This window comes from Penaeus vannamei, chromosome 1 (assembly GCF_042767895.1).
Source record: "Penaeus vannamei isolate JL-2024 chromosome 1, ASM4276789v1, whole genome shotgun sequence".
Lineage (NCBI taxonomy): Eukaryota > Metazoa > Arthropoda > Malacostraca > Decapoda > Penaeidae > Penaeus > Penaeus vannamei.
Window position 1 is genome coordinate 8,082,915 of NC_091549.1, and position 20,000 is coordinate 8,102,914.

Below are 20,000 nucleotides of genomic sequence, written 5' to 3' on the forward strand. Positions count from 1 at the left end.
CTTCTTGCTTTTTTATGTCTTTCTTCCATCCGTATTTTTCTGCTCTCGGTTGAATTATCTTAGAGCTATTATTTTGTCATTCTGTATCGCACTCGTAAATTCATATTAATCTTTCTCGTCTGTCGTATCAATTTTCTCCACTCTTCTCTCTCTTTCTGTCCCTCCTTCCTTTTCCTGCCCTTCCTTCTAAACCCCCACTGTTCCCTCTCCTACCTCCTTCCATGCCTTCCTACCTTCCTTCTTCCCTCCTTCTCTCCTTCCCCTCCTCCTCCCTCCCGCCTCCTTCCCTCCTCCCCACTTCCCTCCTTCTCTCTCCCACTTCCTTTCATCCTTCCCACTTCCCTCCTTCCCCTCCCACATCCCTCCTACCCACAATCCCTCCTTCGCCTCCCTCCTCCCCACAATCCCTCCCTAGATCTCACGGCCTCAGCAACTCCTAATCACCTTTCGATCGAACCCAATCACGAACCACAATCACAGACAACTTGGTCGCGGGCGTGTTGTCGTTGCGGGCGTGGGGAAAAAAAACCTTTGATGCGTGTTTTTATCGCTGGACGTTGTAACGGGGAGGTCTGTTGGGGGGGGTGGGGGTGGGAGGGGATTGTAGAGGGAGTGGATGTGTAAATTTGTATGGGGAAAGGGGGGGAGGGGAAGGGGGTTGGGGAGGGGTTGAAGGGCGAGTTGGGTGGAGATTTATGGGTCAGTATAATGGCGTATATGTATTTTTTTATTTATTGTTATTTATTCATTTTCTTTTAGCTTTCATGTTGTAACACGTAGGTGTTTCTAGATAACGTTTAGTAGGCAGAACATTTTTTCCTTTCTTTTTTTAATTTTTTCTTTTTTCTTTCTTTTAAACTCTTTCTTCCTCCCTTTTTTCTTTTTCTTTTCTTTCTTTCTTTCTCTTAAGCTCTTTGTTCCGTCCTTTTTTCTTTTCATTTTTTCTTTCTTTCTTTTAAACTCTATCTTCCTTCCTTTTTTCTTTTCTTTTTTGATTAGTTTCAATTTGACGGGAAACCTCTCCCTCTTCCCGTTTCCGGCCTTCACCCGAACCTTTTTCTCCCATCACTCTTTCGCTCTCTCACGGTCGCAGATTCGGAAGAGGAGAGGGAGAAGGGGGAAGAGGGGAAAGGGGTGAAGGGAGAAGGGGGAAGAGGGGGCAGGGGTGAAGGGAGGAGGGGGAAGAGGGGGCAGGGGTGAAGGGAGAAGGGGGAAGAGGGGGCAGGGGGAATAGGGGTGAGGGGAGGGGAGAGGGGGTAGAGGATTAAACCCTTTATTTACTTGTGTATTAATTGTTTGTTAATTATAATGAAATAGTTACGTGATGATGATGATAAAGAGTTACGATTGTGATAGTAATAGTGAGAAAAAGTTACTTATGTGATAAGTATGAAAAAAGTTGCATGTTAATAATGATTAAAAAGGTGCTGTCGGGATAGTAGTAATCAAAAAGCGTTACTGATGTGATAATATAGAAAAAAAAGTTACTTGATAATAATGATAAAAAAGTTACTTGGGTGGCGATGAAAAAAAATTACTGGGCGTCGGCATAAAGCGATCCACGAGCAGACGGCAGTAAGGGCGAGAATCGTGTGGCAGAGAGGAGAACCCGCCCTGATCGTGATGGGGACGACTGTTGCATCGTCGTCGTCGTCGTCGTGGAGTCGTCGCCCGTCTCTCACGGTTGGGCTCCGGACCGGAAGTCGGGGGAGGGAAGGGGGAGGGAAGGGGGAGAGGAGGAGAGGGGGAAGAGGGGCAGGGGTGAAAGGAGAAGAGGTGCGAGGAGGAGGGGGAAAGGGGGAAGAGGTGCGGGGGATGGGAGAGGGGGTAGAGGGGCGAGGGGGAGGGGAGAAGGGAGAGGAAAGAGGAGGGAGAGGGGCGAGGATGGGGGAGAAGGGAGAAGGAAGAGGGAAAGGAGGGCTACAGAGACAAGGCTGGGGAAGAAGGGAGGGAGAGGGGTGGAGGGGAGAAGGGATGGGAAAAGGGGGGAAGTGGAGATATAAGGGCGGGGGAAGGGGGGAGGGTGGTAGGGTATGTAAAGATCATTGCAATCTCTCTCGAAGATTTAACTTGTATGTCCGGAGATCCTTTTTTTCTCTCTCTTTCTCTTTCTTTCTTTTTTTTCTTTTTTTTTCTTTTGTCTTTTTTTGTCTTTTTTCACCTGTTTCGAGGAAGGGGGGGATTAAGGAGCGTGTGAAGGAGGCGAGGGATTAATGTTTCCGTTAGATTGCTCGTCTCGGAATGGATGCAATGTGTTGATATGAACTTACGTAAAGGTCTAGTTGTATAGCTACATGTACACACCCTAACACACTCCCTCACTCACTCACTCATTCGCAAATTCACTCACTCAATCATTCACTCACTCAGTCATTCATTCACTCATTCACCCACTCACTCACCCACTCACTCACTCACTCACTCACTCACACACACACACACACACACACACACACACACACACACACACACACACACACACACACACACACACACACACACACACACACACACTGCGATATACATTTTATTTAAACCTGCTCGGTAAATGTTGAAAGGTCCTCAAAGTGGAGGAAAAGATTAAGACGAGATAAGGAGTCCAAAGAAGCCTTTTGAGGTGGTGACGTATGATGGCTCAAACACGATGTTGAAGTGGAGAAGGAGGAGGAGGAGGGGGAGGGGGAGGGGGAGAGGAAGAAGAGGAGAAAAGGGGGATAGGAAGAGGAGAAGAAGAGAGGGAAGAGGACGAGGAGGGGGAGAGATGAAGAAGAGGAGGAGGAGGAGGGGTGAGGAAGAGAAGAAGAAGAGGAGGGGGAGAGGAAGAAGAAAAATAAAACGGAAGAGGAGGATAAGAAGAAAAAAACGAAAAAGACTTGTAAGAGGGAGCCGAAGAAGAGGAAGAAAAAGAAAGAAAGACAGACAAGGAAAAGAAGAATTAAGAGTAAAAGGGAATCAAGCTCGAGATAAGCAAAAATCGACCAAGCGATAACAATTAAATGAACTCACATACCCTTTGCCGTGTTTTGCATGTTTTTCAGTTTTTTTTCTTTCTTTTTCTTTTTCCTTTTTACTGTTTTGATCCACTTCTTTGCGACGTCAGTTTGAAGGTGACATCTCCCCCTCCCCCCACCTCACCCCCACCCCCACCCCATCGTCCTCCTCATCATTTTTCTATTGTTGAATATTGTGCCCTGAATCTATAGCCACTTCTCGACCCATAGTAATGAGGGAGACTCGAGGCTGGCTAGTGTTGAGCGAGGGGAATAGGTGGGGGAACGGGGGGGGGGGGGAGAGAAGATCGAGATGACATTGAGCTTCCCCTCTCTACCCTCCACCGCCATCCCTACCCCCCTCGATTCCTTCCCCTCCTCCGCTTTCTTCACCTTCTCCTCCTCTTCCTTCTTCTTACTTCTTCTTCATCGCCCTCTTCCTCCTCATTCTCCTGATTCTCCTCTCCCTCCCTCTCCACCACCACCCCATCGATTCCTTCCCCTCTACATCCTTCTCTTCCTCCCCCTCCTCACCCTTAACCACCTCCTCCTCCTACATCCTTATCCTCCGCCTCCTCATCCTCCTCTTCTCCTACTCCTCCTCTTCCTCCTTCCTTTCTCTCCTAGCCATCTCCCCCTCTTCTCTCTCTTTCCCTCCCCCTCCCCCTCCCTCTCCCTCCCCCTCTCTCTCCCTCTCCTTCTCCCTCTCCCTCTCTCTCGTCCCGCGGAAAGACATCTATTTGTGATCGGCGAAGAGGAAGCCGCACGTGACGCCCTCGCCGCGTGGTGGGCGAGGCGAGAGGGCAGCAGCGCCTTCCGTGGCATCCGTGGCAGGTCTTCTTGTCGGCGTCGGGTCCTTCGGTGTCGCAAGGGAACCGACCTCGTTGCTAATCTGCCCCGTCGATCAGCTGTTGGTTTTCTTCGCCTTCTCGCCCCGTTCTGCCTTCTAATTCTCTTCTTCGTATTTTTTTTGTGTGTTTTGGTTTCGTCTGTGGAGATTCGTCGTCCTCTGTTTTTTATCTGTATCTTCTTCCCTCCTTTACCTCCTCTTTATCTTCCTCCACCACCTCCTCCTCCTCCTCTTCCTCCTCTTCCTCCTTCTCCATCCTCCTCCTCCTCCTTCCTCCCCCTTCTCATACTTCTTCTCCATCACCACTAGCACCTCCACCTCCTCCTCCACTCCCCCTTCCTCCTACTTCTCCTCCACCACCACTAGCACCTCCTCCTCCTCCTCCCCCCTCCTCCTCCTCCCTCCCCTCCTCCTCCTCCCCTCCTCCTCCTCCCTCCTCCTCCTCCTCCCTCCTCCCTTCCTCCTCCTCCCTCCTCCTCCTCCTCCTCCTCCTCCTCCTCCTTCCCACCCCCCTTCAAAACCACCACTCCCACTGCAGGTTCATCCAGAGTGGGGAGACATTTTAGTTCAGGGTTGCGCCACGGACTTACTTTCACTCTCGCCAGACGTCATCTCCCATGTTGCAGGAGTAGTTGCAGCATCCGTACGCTCCTTCTTCCTCCTTCTCCTCCTCTTCCTCCTTCTTATTCTCGTCCTTCCTTCCTATTTCCCTTCACTTCCTTCTTTTCCTTATTCGTCCTACACTTTTTCCTACTTCTCCTTCTCCTTCTCGGCTTTCTTTTCTTCCTTCACTTCCTTCTCTGATTTGGTCTTACACTTCTTCCTCCTCCTCCTTCTCCTTCTCGTCCTTCTTTCCTTCTTTCACTTCCTCCTTCTCCGTTTTGGTCCTACACTCTTCCTCCTCCTCCTTAACCATCCCTCCTTGGTGTGCCTTGAGTTGTTTTTCCCTTCCTTCTCTCCTCTTTATTATGCTCTTGTTAGGATCTTTCGCCTTCATTCGCCCCACTTCTTTAATCCCTCCATTTTTTATCTGTCTCGTATTTTCACCCATTTTCTCTCGCGTTTCCTCTTTCCTCTTTCCTCTTCTCTCATCATCTTTCCTTTCATTTCCTCATCTTTCCTCTTCTTTCTTTTTTCCTCCTCTTTTCTACTCTTTCATCTTCTTTCCTCCTTCTTCCCCCTTTTCCCTCCTCTTTTCTCCCCTTTCCTCTTCTTTCCTCCTTTTCCCTCCTCTTTTCTCCTCTTTCCTCCTCTTTCAGACTTAGGAATAGAAGTAGGACAAGTCTCGTCCACCAGATTTAGCTTCCTATCTCACCGAAGTCGAGAAGGACTTCGAGACGTACTTGGCACCTGATCTGTTTCCCTTCTTACGCCTTCTTGACGGGATGCTGTCTTTCTGGATCTCTCTCTCTCTCTCTCTCTCTCTCTCTCTCTCTCTCTCTCTCTCTCTCTCTCTCTCTCTCTCTCTCTCTCTCTCTCTCTCTCTCTCTCTCTCTCTTTCTGCCTCTCTGAGTGTGTATTTGTATGTTTCGCTGTCAATCTGTCTCTTCGCTGTCAATCTGTCTCTCTCTTCTCTTCTCTTTCCTTTTCTCTTCCTTTTATGTTTCTCCATCTCTCTTAAGTCTGCCTAAGTCTGCCTGCGAGTTACAATTTATTTTAGAGACGCACAAAGTCAGTAAATGCAGAAAGGAACTCACATTCACATCCAACCGCCCTTGTAATTACTCTAATGTTGCCGGAGCGAATGCATCCTAGCCTCGAAACATTTATGGTTTGTGTTATAAACATCACTCCCCTTTCACCCGAATTCTTGCACGTGGCGCCACAACCCGAGTGTAATTAAACGGGGCTTTTACAAGGGACGGGGAACCACACCCGCCGTCCGTGGTGCGGCTAGGATACTCGCGACCAGGACGCCGTGTGGAAGAATGCGATACGCGAGGTAGGAAGAGGAGATACATGATACAGGAATGGGATTGGTAAAGAGGATGGAGTCACAGTTGGATCACGTGGACTCTGAGGAACGTGTTGAGCCGTTGTCTCTCTCTCTCTGTTTCTTTCTTTCTTTCTTGGTCTGTCCCTTCCTCCTCCTCCTCTCTCTGTCTCTGCCCTCTCTCTCTCTCTTTCTTTCTTTTTTTCTTGCTCTCCCTTCCTCCTTCTCCTCTCTCTGTCTCTCCTTCCTCTCCCTCTCTCTCTCTCTCTCTCTCTCTCTCTCTCTCTCTCTCTCTCTCTCTCTCTCTCTCTCTCTCTCTCTTTCTCTCTCTCTCTTGCCAACACGTGACTGTGTTTCAGAGTATCTTAATTTGCGGTTGCACAGGGATATGGATGGAGGGGGGAGGAGGGGGAGGTCCGATAGGGGAAGGGGGAGATGGATGAGGGGGGGCGGCTCTAAGGTAGAAGCTACGGGGCCATTATATGCCAGCGGAATGGCATGGTTTGTTAAAAGTATTTTTGGCTGTTTCTGGGCATGCAATGGTCGTCTGGTATTCATGCGTGTGCCGGGGTACCTGGTATGACCGTTCGTCTAAGTATCGGTATTTCTTTATTGCGAGGATTTGGTCTGTGGATGAGGCGGGTGAGCGGGTGAGCCGAGCGAGGTTAGTCCGGGCTGGAGGAGAAGAAAAAAAATATGTATGTCTGAGAGAGAGAAAAATGGCGTATGTATATATTTGTTTATGTTGGGTCGACCCAGTTCCTTTGACCTCTGAGATGCTGTGCTGCGTTTCTCGTTTATCGAAGCACCCGTTATAAGAGGTGCGGTCGTGTGTGTGCGTGTGTGTGTGTGTGCGTGTGTGTGTGTGTTTGCATGTGGGCGTCGGGCTGTGTGTTTGTGTGTGTCTGTTTCTCTTTCTGTGCGTGTGTTTGCATCAGTGTGAGTGTGCGTCGGATTGTGTGTGTGTGTGTGTGTGTTCGTGTGTGCGTGTGTGTGTGCATCGGACTGTGTGTGTGTGTGTTCGTGCGTTTGTGTGTGTGTGTGCGTCGGACTGCGTGTGTATGTGTGTGTGTGTGTGTGTGTGCGCGTTTGTGTGTCTGTCTGTTTCTCTTTGTGTGCGTGTGTGTTTACATCAATGTGCGTGTTCTTGTGCATGTTTTCGTTGCTTGTCCAAACGAAACCAGCTCCTTCCAGCGGGTCGCACGTATGTAAACAAACGCCTCCACACTCACACATGTAGGCAAACAGATCCTCGTGTTGGCAGCTCTTTCGTCAACGTGCAGTAGCGACGGCAAATATTCAGTTTATTTATTTATTTTCATCTGGTATGACTCACCTCGACATACTTTGGAACTGTTAAATGAACGTCGAAAATATGAACATTATCTCCTATCATGAATTAATTGGGTATTTTTGACAGTCGTGAAAAAAAAAGCTTTGTTGTTTTAGATTTAATAGGATAATTTCTGCGCGTTCGTAAAGAGTGAGTGTGTCGATAAAGCTGTTTTGCTGCATTGGTTTGGATGGATAAAAATAAGTTCAATCGATATTTTTTTTCTTAATTAGGTATCGCGGTGATAATACAGGTGTGCGAGTGGTATGTGGGAGGGCGCAGGTGCCAGCCACATTGGCGTAGTTTGAAGAGAAAGGAAAAGGGCGTTGAGAGGGAAATAGGGAACGTTATGTCATTTCGGCTTCTCAAAATGATTTGCTGTTTGCAATGATAATAATGTTCTTTTCGTTTTATTTCTGTTGTGCATAAAAGTAAAAAAAAAAAAAAATTGACATCGTTATTTCTTCCCTACCTTCCTTCCATCCATCCATTCTTTCTTCCTTCCTTCCATTCTTTCTTCCTTCCATTCTTCCATCCATCCTTCCTCCCATCCATCCCATCCTTCCTTCCATCCATCCTTCCCTCCTTCCATCCCTTCCATCCTTCCTTATTCCTTCGTCTGAGCCACGTCCTATTTTCCACCTCGTGCCTCCTGCCCCGGAAAGTTTCCTTCCCCTAATAATAGTTCGCGTATGTCCCTAAGTTATGAGCGGACGTGGTTGGGTTGTAAGCAGTGGTGGTGGAAGGGAGCGGAGAGAATGGGTGAATATGGTGGGATGAGGGAGAGAGGGAGAGTGAGAGAGGAAGGGAGAGAGAGACAGAGCCAGAGAGGGAGAGGGGGAAAGGAGAGGTACAGGGAGAGGGAGAGAGAGGGGGGGGAGAGGGAGAAAGAGCCAGAGACAGGCAGACAGAGATAGAGACGCACAGGTAGACAGACTGACAGAAACAACCACACAGACATAACAGCAAAACAGCAAAAGAAAACGAGAGAGAGAGAGAGAGAGAGAGAGAGAGAGAGAGAGAGAGAGAGGAGAGAGAGAGAGAGAGAGAGAGAGAGAGAGAGAGAGAGAGAGAGAGAGAGAGACAGAGTATGGAGACACGAAGACCCGAGCTGCAGAGGAAGGGGAAAAGAGAGTAGCAAGAGGCGAGAGCTGGAAGTGGGGAAGAGAGGGGAAAGGGAGGGGGAAGAGAGGGGAAAGGGAAGGGGGAGAGAGAGGAAAGGGAGGGGGGAGAGAGGGGAAAGGGAGGGGGGAGAGAGGGGCCTGATCTGCAAAGGCTTCCGGGAGCGGCAACGGATGATACTGCAGTGTGTTGCTCACGTAAGGACCCCAGAGAGCTCCTGCATGCGCCTCGATTGCCCAATTTCGCGTTTCTTCTTCTTTTCTTATTATTTTAGCTTATTATTAGTATTCATCTTGCTCTTCTTCATGTTTGCATGTTCTTCTTCTTCTACTTCTCCTTCTTCATTTATCTTATGATTGTTATTTTCATCATCATTCTTCTTCTTCTTCTTCTTCATTTGTCTTATGATTATTATTTTCATCATCTTCTGCTTCTTTTTCTTATTCTTCTCCTTCTTCATTTATCTTATGATTATTATTTCCATCATCATCTTCTGCTTCTTCTTCTTCTTCTTCGAAAGGGTTGTTCATTCTCTGTGCATTTTGCTGGTTGTGAGATGTGGTCGCGTGGCCATGTTTTTTTGGACTTATTGCTAAGGGATATTTTTCGTGTCGTAATAGTTTCAAAGGTAATTAGCCTGGATATTACCATTATGATTATGATAATGGTAGTAGTGATAGTGATCATAAGTATTATTACCGTTTGTTTCATTTGTATTGTGTTGTTTTTCTTATTTGTATGATTTGTGTCATTGTTTGTATAATTACTGTTATTGTTTGTATAATTACTGTTATTATTTATATCATTCGTGCTATTCTTTGGATCATTATTATCAGTTATTCCCATTACGACCTCACCGTAATCTCGCGAACCTAGCCCCCTCCGCCTTGAGACTAACCCCCCCCCCCTCTCTCTCTCTCTCTCTCCCTTCAGGAACACTGGACCTTCTTGGGCGAGGATGAAGTCCACGGCCCCGTCGTGCTGAGCCACAAGACGGAGGTGATCAGCTCGCAGGAGAACACCCGGGTCCTCCTCAGGCTCAAGACGGGCACGCACCACGCCATCATCAACCTTGGGGACAACCCGACGCCGGCGAAGATGGCCAAGGTAAGGGGTTCTTGGTCGTCGGAATGTTGTTGTTGTTTTTTTCCCTTTTTTTCGTTTTTTTCTTGATTTTTTCCCCTTTTTTTTTGGTCTTTTTTTATTGATTTTTTCCTTTTTTCCGTGTTTTATTTTGTTGATTTCATTTTTTTCGTGATTTTCTTTTTTTCTTTTTTTCGTGTTTTTTTTTCTTTCTTTCTCTTTCCCTATTTTTTTCTTATAATTATTAGTACTTCTTTGAGGTATGTTTACTCTTTTCTCTTGTATTATTGTTGTTATTATTATTATTATTATTATTATTATTATTATTATTATTATTATTATTGTTATAAGTGCTTATTATTTTTCGTCTCAATGCGGTGTGCGTTTTATTCTTTCATTCTCGCTCTGTAGCACGTAGAATCTCTCTATATTTCGGTATATTTTCCCCTTCATCTTCAAAGAGAAAATTCGAAATGGTTTTGTGTTTCTCTCTTCCCGTGGAACTGGAATCACATGGAACTAGGACAGTCACTCGCAAACCAAATGAACGAGTTTTTTTTTCTCTCTCTCTCTCTCTTTCGCAAGTGATGCTGCAAAAATACATCTATTGCTGTCACTGAATTTTGTCATATTTCTGCTCGGAAACATTATATTTTTGCTGACCTTAATTTAATCGCAGCGAACTCTCATTAAAAAAAAATAATTAAAAAAAGGAAAATAGTTGGGTAAATAGATTTCATATTAAAAAAGAGCGGATGTTGATAAAGATAGATTGAAAAGTATTATTGGAGGAAGCCAGTCCGCGCGACACGTGAGCAGGTTGCCAGACACTGCCCTGGTCATTAACTCAGCAATTAAAAGAAAACGAAGTAATTATCGCCGCTATGACGGATAGGCGGAGGGATATGAAAAGGGGTTGGGGAGGGAAGTGGGTCATCCCTCGTGTCCCCTGTCCTGGCACTGGGTCAAGGGCATCCGAGGGTAATTGTAGGCTCTAGTTGGTTACCTTCCCCCCTCCATGTCCATTTCCGGGAACAGTTATCGAAAGGGCAATTTCTTGTTATCAGTTACGAACAGATTAAAAAGGGTTATAATGACTCCGATTTCAACGAATATTTCTAATGAGGTTTTCTTCCTTTTCACTCTTTAAGAAATAGGAAAAAAATAAAAATAACGATAGCATTAGCTTTTCTAACTAGGCCTTCTTCCCATGCACTCTTCAAGAAAAATAGAAATAAAAGTAACGATAGCATTATCTTTTCTAACTAGGTTTTCTTCCTTTTCATTCTTCAAGAAATGGAAAAAAAAATGAAAATAACGATAGCATTAGCTTTTCTAACTAGGCCTTCTTCCCACTCACTCTTCAAGAAATGGAAAAAAAAAATAAAAATAAAAATAACGATAGCATTAGCCTTTCTAACTAGGCTTCCCACGCACTCTTCAAGAAAAAAAAACGATAGCATTAGCTTTTCTAACTAGGCTTTCTTCCCACGCACTCTCCAAGAAAAATGAAAACAACGTTGGCATTAGCGAAAGGAGGTCGCGCCGGCGCTGCCTTCGCCCGGGAGCGCAAACTGACGAAGGATAAAGCCGATGGACGAAAAGCCGCCCGCGTTCCGATAGCGCCGCCCACGTGACTACTGACAGGCTGGAATGGGCGTGGGGAAGTTGGGGGGAGGGTTATAATGGCGAGTCGAAATTAGAGAAGGGATTAATGAAGGCGAGACGGGCATTCGATGGAAAAGTGAGTGACGGAAAGAAATGATGTTGGAATTTTTATTTTGTATTTATTTATTTTTTGTTTTGTTTTTTTCTTTTCGCGCGCGTGTGCCCCGAAGGCAAGCGGATTGGGGGTAAGTCGTGATAAATTCTACAAGGGGGGGGGGAGAGGGGAGTCAGAGGCCGCAGTCAATTGTGCCTGCTGGTGGAAGGGGGGCGGGGGTAGAGAAGGGGGCGTTGTTGTTGGAAGGAAAGGGGGTGGGGGAGTCCTTGCTCAAATCCAGGTCATGCCAGGATTACCACGTCAGGAGGTGGGAAATAGAGAGAAAGAGAGAGAGAGAGAGAAAGAGAGAGGAGGGGGGTGAGAGCTCCCCCTATAAAATATGTAGATTTCCATGCAGCTTGCCGCTCCTGCAACATTCCCCCCCACCCCCCCCACCCCGGGAGCTTGCATTGTTTTATATGCGTTGGCTAAATATTTCAGCGGCGATGGAAGTGAAAAATGCACTGCCGGACTTGGATTTTTTTTTTTTTTTTTTTTCATGTTGCGTAGGCGGGCGGCGAGGGGAAAAGTGGGGTAATACAGTTTCCCGGTCATGTGACGGCCGGAAACTGGGTCAACCGAAGTGGGTCAGAACCTAAATCAAAAGGGTGGGCGAACCGGCATTCGTTTCCCGCGCTGCTGACACTTGGGGCGGCAGGAGGAGGAGGAGGAGGGGTGGGTGGGAAGGGTGGGGGGGCTTTTGATAGAATGGCCCTCAGGGGGTTGGGGAGGAGGGGGTGGGAGGGAGAGGGGCGTCGTGGATGTCGCCGGGGACACTTTGGCGGGGAATCTGAATTTCAACTTTTCAAATCAGTCGCCTCTCGCCATTTTCTTTCTTCGTTTTTCTTCCTCTTCCTCCTCCTCCTCCTCCTCCTCCTCCTCCTCCTCCTCCTCGTTTCCAGTCGTCCACTACATTTTCCTTCTTCTCCTTGCCCTCCTTCTCTTCCTACTTCTCCTCCTCCTCTTCTTCCTCATCGTCTTCCTCCTGCTCTTCTTCCTCCTATTCTTCTCCCTCCTCTTACTCCTCATCGTCTCCCTAATCTTCCTCGTCCTCCTCACTGTTCTTGACTGACATCTCCTTCCATTCCTAGCCACGCATCTCATTTTCCTGCTGTCTCTTATCTCCCCTCTATTATGACATTTCTCTGTTATTCCCCATTCGTGCCTTTGTTGTCTCTACTGCTCTTCGTATGTTTTTTCGTCCTTTTTGGAATTGTAAATGAACCGAGACTTTTCAGACAACGGGACTTTGACGGGTTTTTTCATGTTTTTTTTTCACTGTCTGTTCGTCTTCTGTCCTTCAGTATTACTTTTTTCTCTTCTTTCTTTTTTCTTTCTTTCTTTCTGTCTTTCTTTCTCTGACCCTTCTTTCCTCCCCTCTCCCTCTCTCTCTTTCTCTTTCCTTTCTCTCCTTCCTGTCCTCCCATCTTCCTTTATCCCTTAAGCCTCTCTCTCTCTCTCTCTCTCTCTCTCTCTCTCTCTCTCTCTCTCTCTCTCTCTCTCTCTCTCTCTCTCTCTCTCTCTCTCTCTCTCTCTCTCTCTCCCTCCCTCCTCCCTCCCTCCCTCCCTCCCTCCCTCCCTCTCTCTCTCTCCTCTCTCTCTCTCTCTCTCTCTCTCTCTCTCTCCCTCTCTCTCTCTCTCGCCCTCTCCCTCTCTCCCCCTCTCTCTCCCTCCCTCTCTCCCTCCCTCCCTCTCTCCCTCTCTCCCTCTCCCTCCCTCCCTCCATCCCCGTCTATCAGTGCCGAAGTTTCCAGAACAGGCTCGGACGTGACTGGGAGTTCCTTGAAATCAGCTGTTATCTGGACACCGCTTCTTCGACCCGGTTATAAAGTCGACAAGGAGAGTGGAAGAGCGAGCTATCGGCAAAGAGACGTGCATTGTTTCCCAAGGCTGGAGATTTGCTAAGAAAAGGGGGGCGGGTTGAGGGGGGGCGGGGGGACGACGGTGCCTCTTAGGTTGGTTTGGGGACTTTTGGCACTCTCGGGGTCTTGTTAGATAACCGGAAGGAGGCATGGATGGGGTATGAGGGCGTTGTCTGTTTTTTTTTTGTTTGTGTGTCTGGATGTGTTTTTGTCTGTTTGCTCTGTCTTTCTCTTCTCTTCTCTTTCTCTTCTCTTCTCTTCTCTTCTCTTCTCTTCTCTTCTCTTCTCTTCTCTTCTCTTCTCTTCTCTTCTCTTCTCTTCTCTCCTCTCCTTCTCCTTCTCCTTCTCCTTCTCTCTCTCTCTCCTCTCCTCTCCTCGCCTCTCTCTCTCTCTCTCTTCTCTCTCTCTCTCTCTCTCTCTCTCTCTCTCTCTCTCTCTCTCTCTCTCTCTCTCTCTCTCTCTCTCTCTCTCTCTCTCTCTCTCTCTCTCTCTCTCTCCCACTCATACGAAGCAGCAGATAATCTCGAGATGACAGATGATCCATAAAAAAACGGAAGGAGAGACTTAGCGCGATTGAGGACACAGTTGCGACCTTGAGTGAGTGCGATATTCGATCTCTGATATTTATATTAATCCCCCCTTTTATCTCTTTCTTTCTCTCTTTCTTTCTTTCTTTCTCTCTCTCTTTCTTGCTTTCTCTCTCTCTCTCTCTCTCTCTCTCTCTTTCTTTCTTTCTTTCTTTCTCTCTCTCTCTCTCTCTCTCTCTCTCTCTCTCTCTCTCTCTCTCTCTCTCTTTCTCTCTATCTCTCTCTCTCTCTCTCTCTCTCTCTCTCTCTCTCTACTCTACTCTCCTCTACTCCTACTCTACTCTCCTCTCCTCTCCACCTCTCCTCTCTTCTTCTCTCCTCTCCTCCTATCCTCTCCTCTCTTTCTTTCCTCTCCTCTTTTTCTTGCCTCGCCTCTCCTCTCCTCTCCTCTCTTCTCCTCTCCTCTCCTTCTCTCCTTCTCTCCTCTCCTTCTCTCCCTCCCTCCTTTTTTCTCAATATCCCTCTTTCATCCTAAGGAAACGTGTAAACCTTTTAGTAATAGTTATTTTGGCGCTGCGAAGTTCAGGGAATCAGTGCGAGGGGTATATTGTTATCCTCCTTTGCACAGTGGCACACTTAGGTTCTTGGAAATTCTTGTTATGACAGACATGATACTTTTTTAACATCGGAATTTTTCCTCTTTTCTTTTTTTTCTTACGGATTTATGAACGGTATTACGTCGATTAGAATGGACTACGAGAGTAAATGATACTGGAAGAAAATCTACAAAAAAATAGTTAAATAAACGAAATGTGATAGAAAATGCACCAATAAAAATATAAACGAAACGGAAGAAAGGAAATCATAAAAACGGGACGAGAAAACAAAAGCTAAAATGTTTTACGCTCGTCGCCATACTTGTCCCGCGTGAAAGGGGACACTAAAGCAAATTGGAATAACCTCCTTGCATGGCGAGTCCCAGGGATCACTTCCACCTCGGGTCTTTTTGCCGAGGAAACCGAAGACGCCGGTGCCATGAGGTCTAGGAGAGGGAGAGGGAGAGGGAGATGAATGAGGGAAGGGAAGAGAGAGAGAGGACGAAAAATAATTGTCTTGACATATTGTTAAGGTTGTGTATGTTTTGTTGTATTTATTTTACATGTTTATACTACTTTGCTTTGTTGTTGTCTTTCTTTTTCTTTTTCGCTTATCCTTCATCGTCGAATCCTCTGATCCAGCCCAATCCCAGGGTACAAATCACCACCCAGTGTTTTGAATCTGCACCGAATCCCAGTCAGTTTTATCACTCCGGACGATCTTGTGTATACTCGCGCGCCCGGTTTGCACAGCTGTTTCTAAGTAGTCTGGATATATATATAGAGAACCACAACACCTGCGTGAGGAATTTAATGGAGGATGATGGCCACTTGTTCGATAAATGAACTGCGGAGGTTCAAGGACACGCGAAGGGAACGTCCGGACGGTGAACAGGGGGGAAGGAGAGAGGATAGGAAGGAAGGAAGGAGGGAGGGAGGGAGGATAGGATAGGAAGGAAGGAGGGAGGGAGGGAGGGGGATAGGAAGGAAGGAGTGAGTGAGGGAGGATAGGCAGGAAGGAGTGAGGGAGGGAGGATAGGCAGGAAGGAAGGAAGGAGTGAGGGAGGATAGGAAGGAAGGAGTGAGGGAGGGAGGATAGGAAGGAGGGAGGGGGACTAGAAAGGAAAATGGGAGAGAAGGAAAGAAGGAGGGAGGGAAGCAAAGAGGGAATGATAGATGAACGAAGGCACTGGTTAATAGTTTTTTTTTCTTTTTCTTTCAATAATTCATTTTGGCAAATAAAATAAAATAAGGCAACTTTCGTAACAGTTATAATAAAATTAGTAATATTATAGAACTGGAAATAGTTTAAGAAGTAGGCGCTCTTAGAGAGAAAAAAAAGTCAGCTGCTTTTAGGATCAACGGGAAGGAAAGAAAAGGAACTTTTCATGCAACTCAGCGAGATAACTTCAAAAGTGACCATCGCCCTTCCTCTCTCCCTCCTCCTCCTCCGTCTCCTCATCCCCCTTCCTTCCTTCCCTCTCCTTCTCCTTCTCCTCCTTCTCCTCATCCCCCTTCCTTCCCTTCCTCCCCCTTTCCTTCCTCCCACCTCCTCCTCCTCCTCCCCTTCCCCCTCCTCCTCCTCCCTCCCTTCTCCCCTTCCACCTCCCTTCTCCCCCTCCTCCTCCCTTCTCCCCCTCCCCCCTAATTCCACCCCTTAATCCGACCCAAAGGTACCGTTGGTCATGCCTGCGCGCCGGGCATTTGTCACACTTGCCGCTGCCTATAACGGGGCCTCGTGGATGGCACCGGGAGGCAGTTTGGGGCGCCGTCTGGTGGTGCCCTGGAGTCTGTATGCCGAGGGGCGTGGGGGTCGGGGGTCGGGGGTGGGGGTCTGTATGCCGAGAGGGGCCGGGGGTGGGGGTGGGGGCTTATAAGGCAGGGCGGGGGGAGGGCGGCGGGGGGAGGAGAAGGAAGCTGTCGGTTGGGATTTGTGTATGTTTGTTAGGGTGGGTTTTGTATGTGTTTGTGAAAGAATGTGAGTCTTGTCAATTTTAGATAGATGAATAGATGTGCAGGTTATAGATAGGTAGGTAGATATAAATAGGGAAGTAGGTAAGTAGATAGATAGAGATTCTGTCTATTTTAGATAGATGAATAGATATGCAGTATATAGAGAGATAGATATAGATAGGGAGATAGGTAGATAGATAGTCTGTCTATTTTAGATAGATAAATAGATATACAGTGTATAGATAGATAGATATAGATGGGGAGATAGGTAGGTAAATAGCGTCTGTCTATTTTAGATAGATGAATAGATATGCAGTGTATTGATAGGTAGATATAGATATATAGATAGGTAGGTACGAAAAAAAAAGAAAACTGCCATAGATTCGCTATCACGGCGCGTAGAATATACCCGTTATCATTTCATCGCCTGCTGTCAATGCGTGTAGCTTCGGAAACCCTTTTTTACCTTTTTTTTTATTTTGCTTCCCCGCTGAGACATCGTTACACATGAGAGCTCAAGCGGTCAGTGTGTACGCTGTGTAGGCCGCTGTGAATGTCTTGCGGTGTTGAGAATGTGCTCAATCAGGGGCCCTGTGTCTTGTGTCTTTTTTTTTCTTTTTTTTATGTTTGTTCTCAAATTCTTCCTCTCGGGGATTAGTTGTTGTGCTTTGTCATTCATTTCCTACTTCGATTTGTTTTTTTTCTTTTTTTCTTCCTCTTCCTCTTCCTTCTTATCTCTTCGGCTAAGCTACCAGGAAGAAAGTTAAGCGCGATGTTTGTTAGGATCTAATAAAGACCAGTTAGTGAGAAATTACGAAGTTGGAGCGAGTTTGGGACCTTTTTTGAACCTTCGTTGGGCACGACCTTGCTTTCCACTCGGTCTCTCTTCCCAAAGTAGATTCGAACTTTTCCGTAATGAGGTGATGAGGTTTATTACACCTTCTTTTCTCCCCCCCCTCCCCCCTCCCCCCCCTCCGCTGACCTTCAAATTCGGGGGGATATTAACGACCAGACGTTACGACTTCTCACTAATGACCTGTTCATTACCCGCTTTGATGACCCTCCCCCTGTCCATATTCTTCATTCTCTTTTTTTCTTTCTTGCGCTTCTTTATCTCTCTTCCCCTCCCTTATATCTCTTCCTCGTCCCTCCTCCTTTCCCTCCCCTCCCCCTTCCCCTACACCCTAAACCCCTCTTCCTCCCCCTTCCCCCTTTCTTCCTCTCTTTCCTCTCTATCCCCTTTCCCCTTCCCCCTCCCTTTAAACCCTTCTTCTTCCCCTTTCCCCCTCCCTCTAAACCCCTCTTCCTCCCCATTCCCCCTTCCCTCCCCATTCCCCCTTCCCCCTTTCCTCCCCCACCCCCTTCCCCTACCAGGTACCTCCCACACTCCCCGTTGCTCGTCGAACAGCTGCCGTTCGTCGGGGTCCGTGGCGGCTGTTTTATCTCCACGGCGAAACAGTTACCGTTCTCCCTCGCAGTCTGGGAGGTGGAGCTAATAACCCTCCCTCTTTCTCTCCCTCTCTCCGCAAATGCTCTTGCATATTCATTATCGTTCTCCCCCGAATGTCGTGCGTTGCAGGTCGGATTGCAGGGCGGCGGGTTTTGATAACGTGGGGGAGAAATTTCGGGAATGGATTTTTTTTTCTTTTTTCCTTTTGAGAGAGGTATTTCGTTTATATTTCTTGTTGGATAAATATGTATCAGTGTATTTCTTTCTTTCTCTTTCTCTCTCTCTCTCTCTCTCTCTTTCTCTCTTTCTCTCTTTCTCTCTTTCTCTCTTTCTCTCTCTCTCTCTCTCTCTCTCTCTCTCTCTCTCTCTCTCTCTCTCTCTCTCTCTCTCTCTCTCTCTCTCTCTCTCCTCTCTCCTCTCTCCCTCTCTCCCTCTCCTTCCCCTCCCCCTGCCCCTCTCCCTCTCCCCCTCTCCCTCCCTCCCACTCCCCATCCCCGTCCTATCTATCCATCTTTCTATCTCTCTCAATCTATCAATCCATCTCATCATCTATGCCAGAATTTTGGTCTTTTTGTGCCTTATGCGTAGGATTTATTTTCGCTTCCTTTCCACACCCTGGCGCGTCGTAATCAAGTCGAGAGAATCGATCTCAGGAGCTCTTTTTGGCATCTTGGAAATCACGGGGTGCAAGACAGCGGGTTTTTACTTCCTTGTCTTTCCTTTTGTCTTAGCTCTTTTTTGGCTTTTCTTGCTTGTTTTGGTTGTTGTTGTTGTTGGAAAATGGTGGTGTTTGTTATTCGTCATTTTTGTTATTGTTATTATGATTATCATCGGTTTTATTATATTTTTTTTCTGTTTCTGTTTTTCTTGGATTGTTATTCGTCATCATTATTGTTATCATCATCATCATCGTCGCTTTTATCATATTTTTTTTCAAATTATTTCTGTTTCTTCCATTTTGTAATCTATTCCGTTCCTTCGTCTTTGTGTTCTTTATTTTAGTCTTGCGTCCGATTCCATTTTTTCTCTCGTCTTCTTCCGATTTCCAACACCCTCCATTTCTCCGCCATCAATTTTTTTTTACGGCTTCTCTGTCTCCCTCTTCGTCAATTCTCTCCTCTCATTACCGTTATTACTAGGCTCTCTTTTTTGTCTAATGGCAGGAGGGAAAAAGGTAAATTTTCATCCCCAGGTATGTCCTTTATTGTTTTATTGCTCTCGTCATTTCGCCAGGGAGAGGGAAAATTGCGGTCGGGGTTTCTCTTAACAACCAGCTTCCCTTTTCCTCTCTCTTTCTCTTTCTCTCTCTTTCTCGTCCGTTTTATGAAATTCCGTGGAGGTTCTGGTACTTCTCTTGTCTTTTCTTCTATCTTACTCTCTCTCTCTCTCTCTCTCTCTCTCTCTCTCTCTCTCTCTCTCTCTCTCTCTCTCTTGCTTTTTTTTCTCTTCCTATCTCCTCCGTGTTTTTGTGTCTTCTTCCTCTACTTCTAATTCCCTTTTATCTTCCTCCTCTTCCTCTGCTTCCTACTCCCCCTTCATCCAACTCCTTTTATTTTTCTTCTCTCCCTCTTAGTCTCATTCTCCTCCTCCCTCCCCTCCTCCTCCTCCTCCTCCTCCTCCTCGTATCCCCCCCCCACTCATCTCTCTCATGGGAATGTCTGCCGCGTAATTAGTAAGAATAATCGCGTCGTTTAAAGGAACTAAATGAGTTGCCTTCTGGTGTCTGGAAGCTCTCCTTTGCCCGTGCCCTTTGGAGTGTTTTTTTTTTTCTTCTTTTTTTAACTTCGCGTCTTTATTTTGTTGTCTCTTTCGTTCACGGCGACTTCGGGTTTCGAGTTTCGAGTGTGTGCATTTTCCTTCCCTTCCTTCGTTTTTTTTATCTTTCTTTTCTCTCCTACTGCTTCCACTTCCTTCTTTTATCTTTCTTCCTCTTTCACCTTTCCGATTTCTCTCTCGCTCTCTCTCGTTTCCTCTCTCTCTCTCTCTCTCTCTCTCTCTCTCTCTCTCTCTCTCTCTCTCTCTCTCTCTCTCTCTCTCTCTCTCTCTCTCTCTCTCTCTCTCCTGTCTTCCACTTCCTGCTATAAACGATGGCTTCCAACAAGGTTAGCATCTGCGCATACACTCACGCGCGCTTTTACACATCCACACGCAGCCCCGTCCAGTCCTGTGGAATTTGAGAAAGTAGACAGCGGTTTAGCGAGCGGGTAAAAGCAGGTATAGGTCAGTAGGGAAGATGCAAGGTGGGGGAAGGGTGGAGAGAGAGAGAGCAGGCAGGGGGGTGGGTGGGGAAGGGCGGGAGGGTGGCGGGGGCGGCGGGAGCAGGAGGAGGCAGGGTAGGAGGCTCGGTTCGTAGGGTATAAGTACCCAGCCTTTCCCGGGTATTTTCTCTTCTCTGGACTTCTCTCACTTTCTCTCGTGTTTCTCTCTCCTTTGCCACTCCTTTTGTCCGGGTCCGAGCTTCGTTATTTTTTTTCTTTTTTTTTAGGTCTATGCTAAGGCCCCTTCTCTTTTCAACCGACTTTTACTATGCGTCACCGCC

General features: G+C 46.9%; 1 protein-coding gene across 2 annotated transcripts in view; it reads left to right on the forward strand.

Moving 5' to 3' along the window:
• Positions 1–20,000, forward strand: part of LOC113809420 (rap1 GTPase-activating protein 1) — an 857,618-nt gene that overhangs the window by 813,417 nt on the left and 24,201 nt on the right. For both annotated transcript variants that reach the window (XM_070131795.1, XM_070131862.1), the window contains one exon: positions 9,162–9,335. In XM_070131795.1, the coding sequence (XP_069987896.1) occupies positions 9,162–9,335 (174 nt within the window). The remainder of the gene's footprint in view (positions 1–9,161; positions 9,336–20,000) is intronic.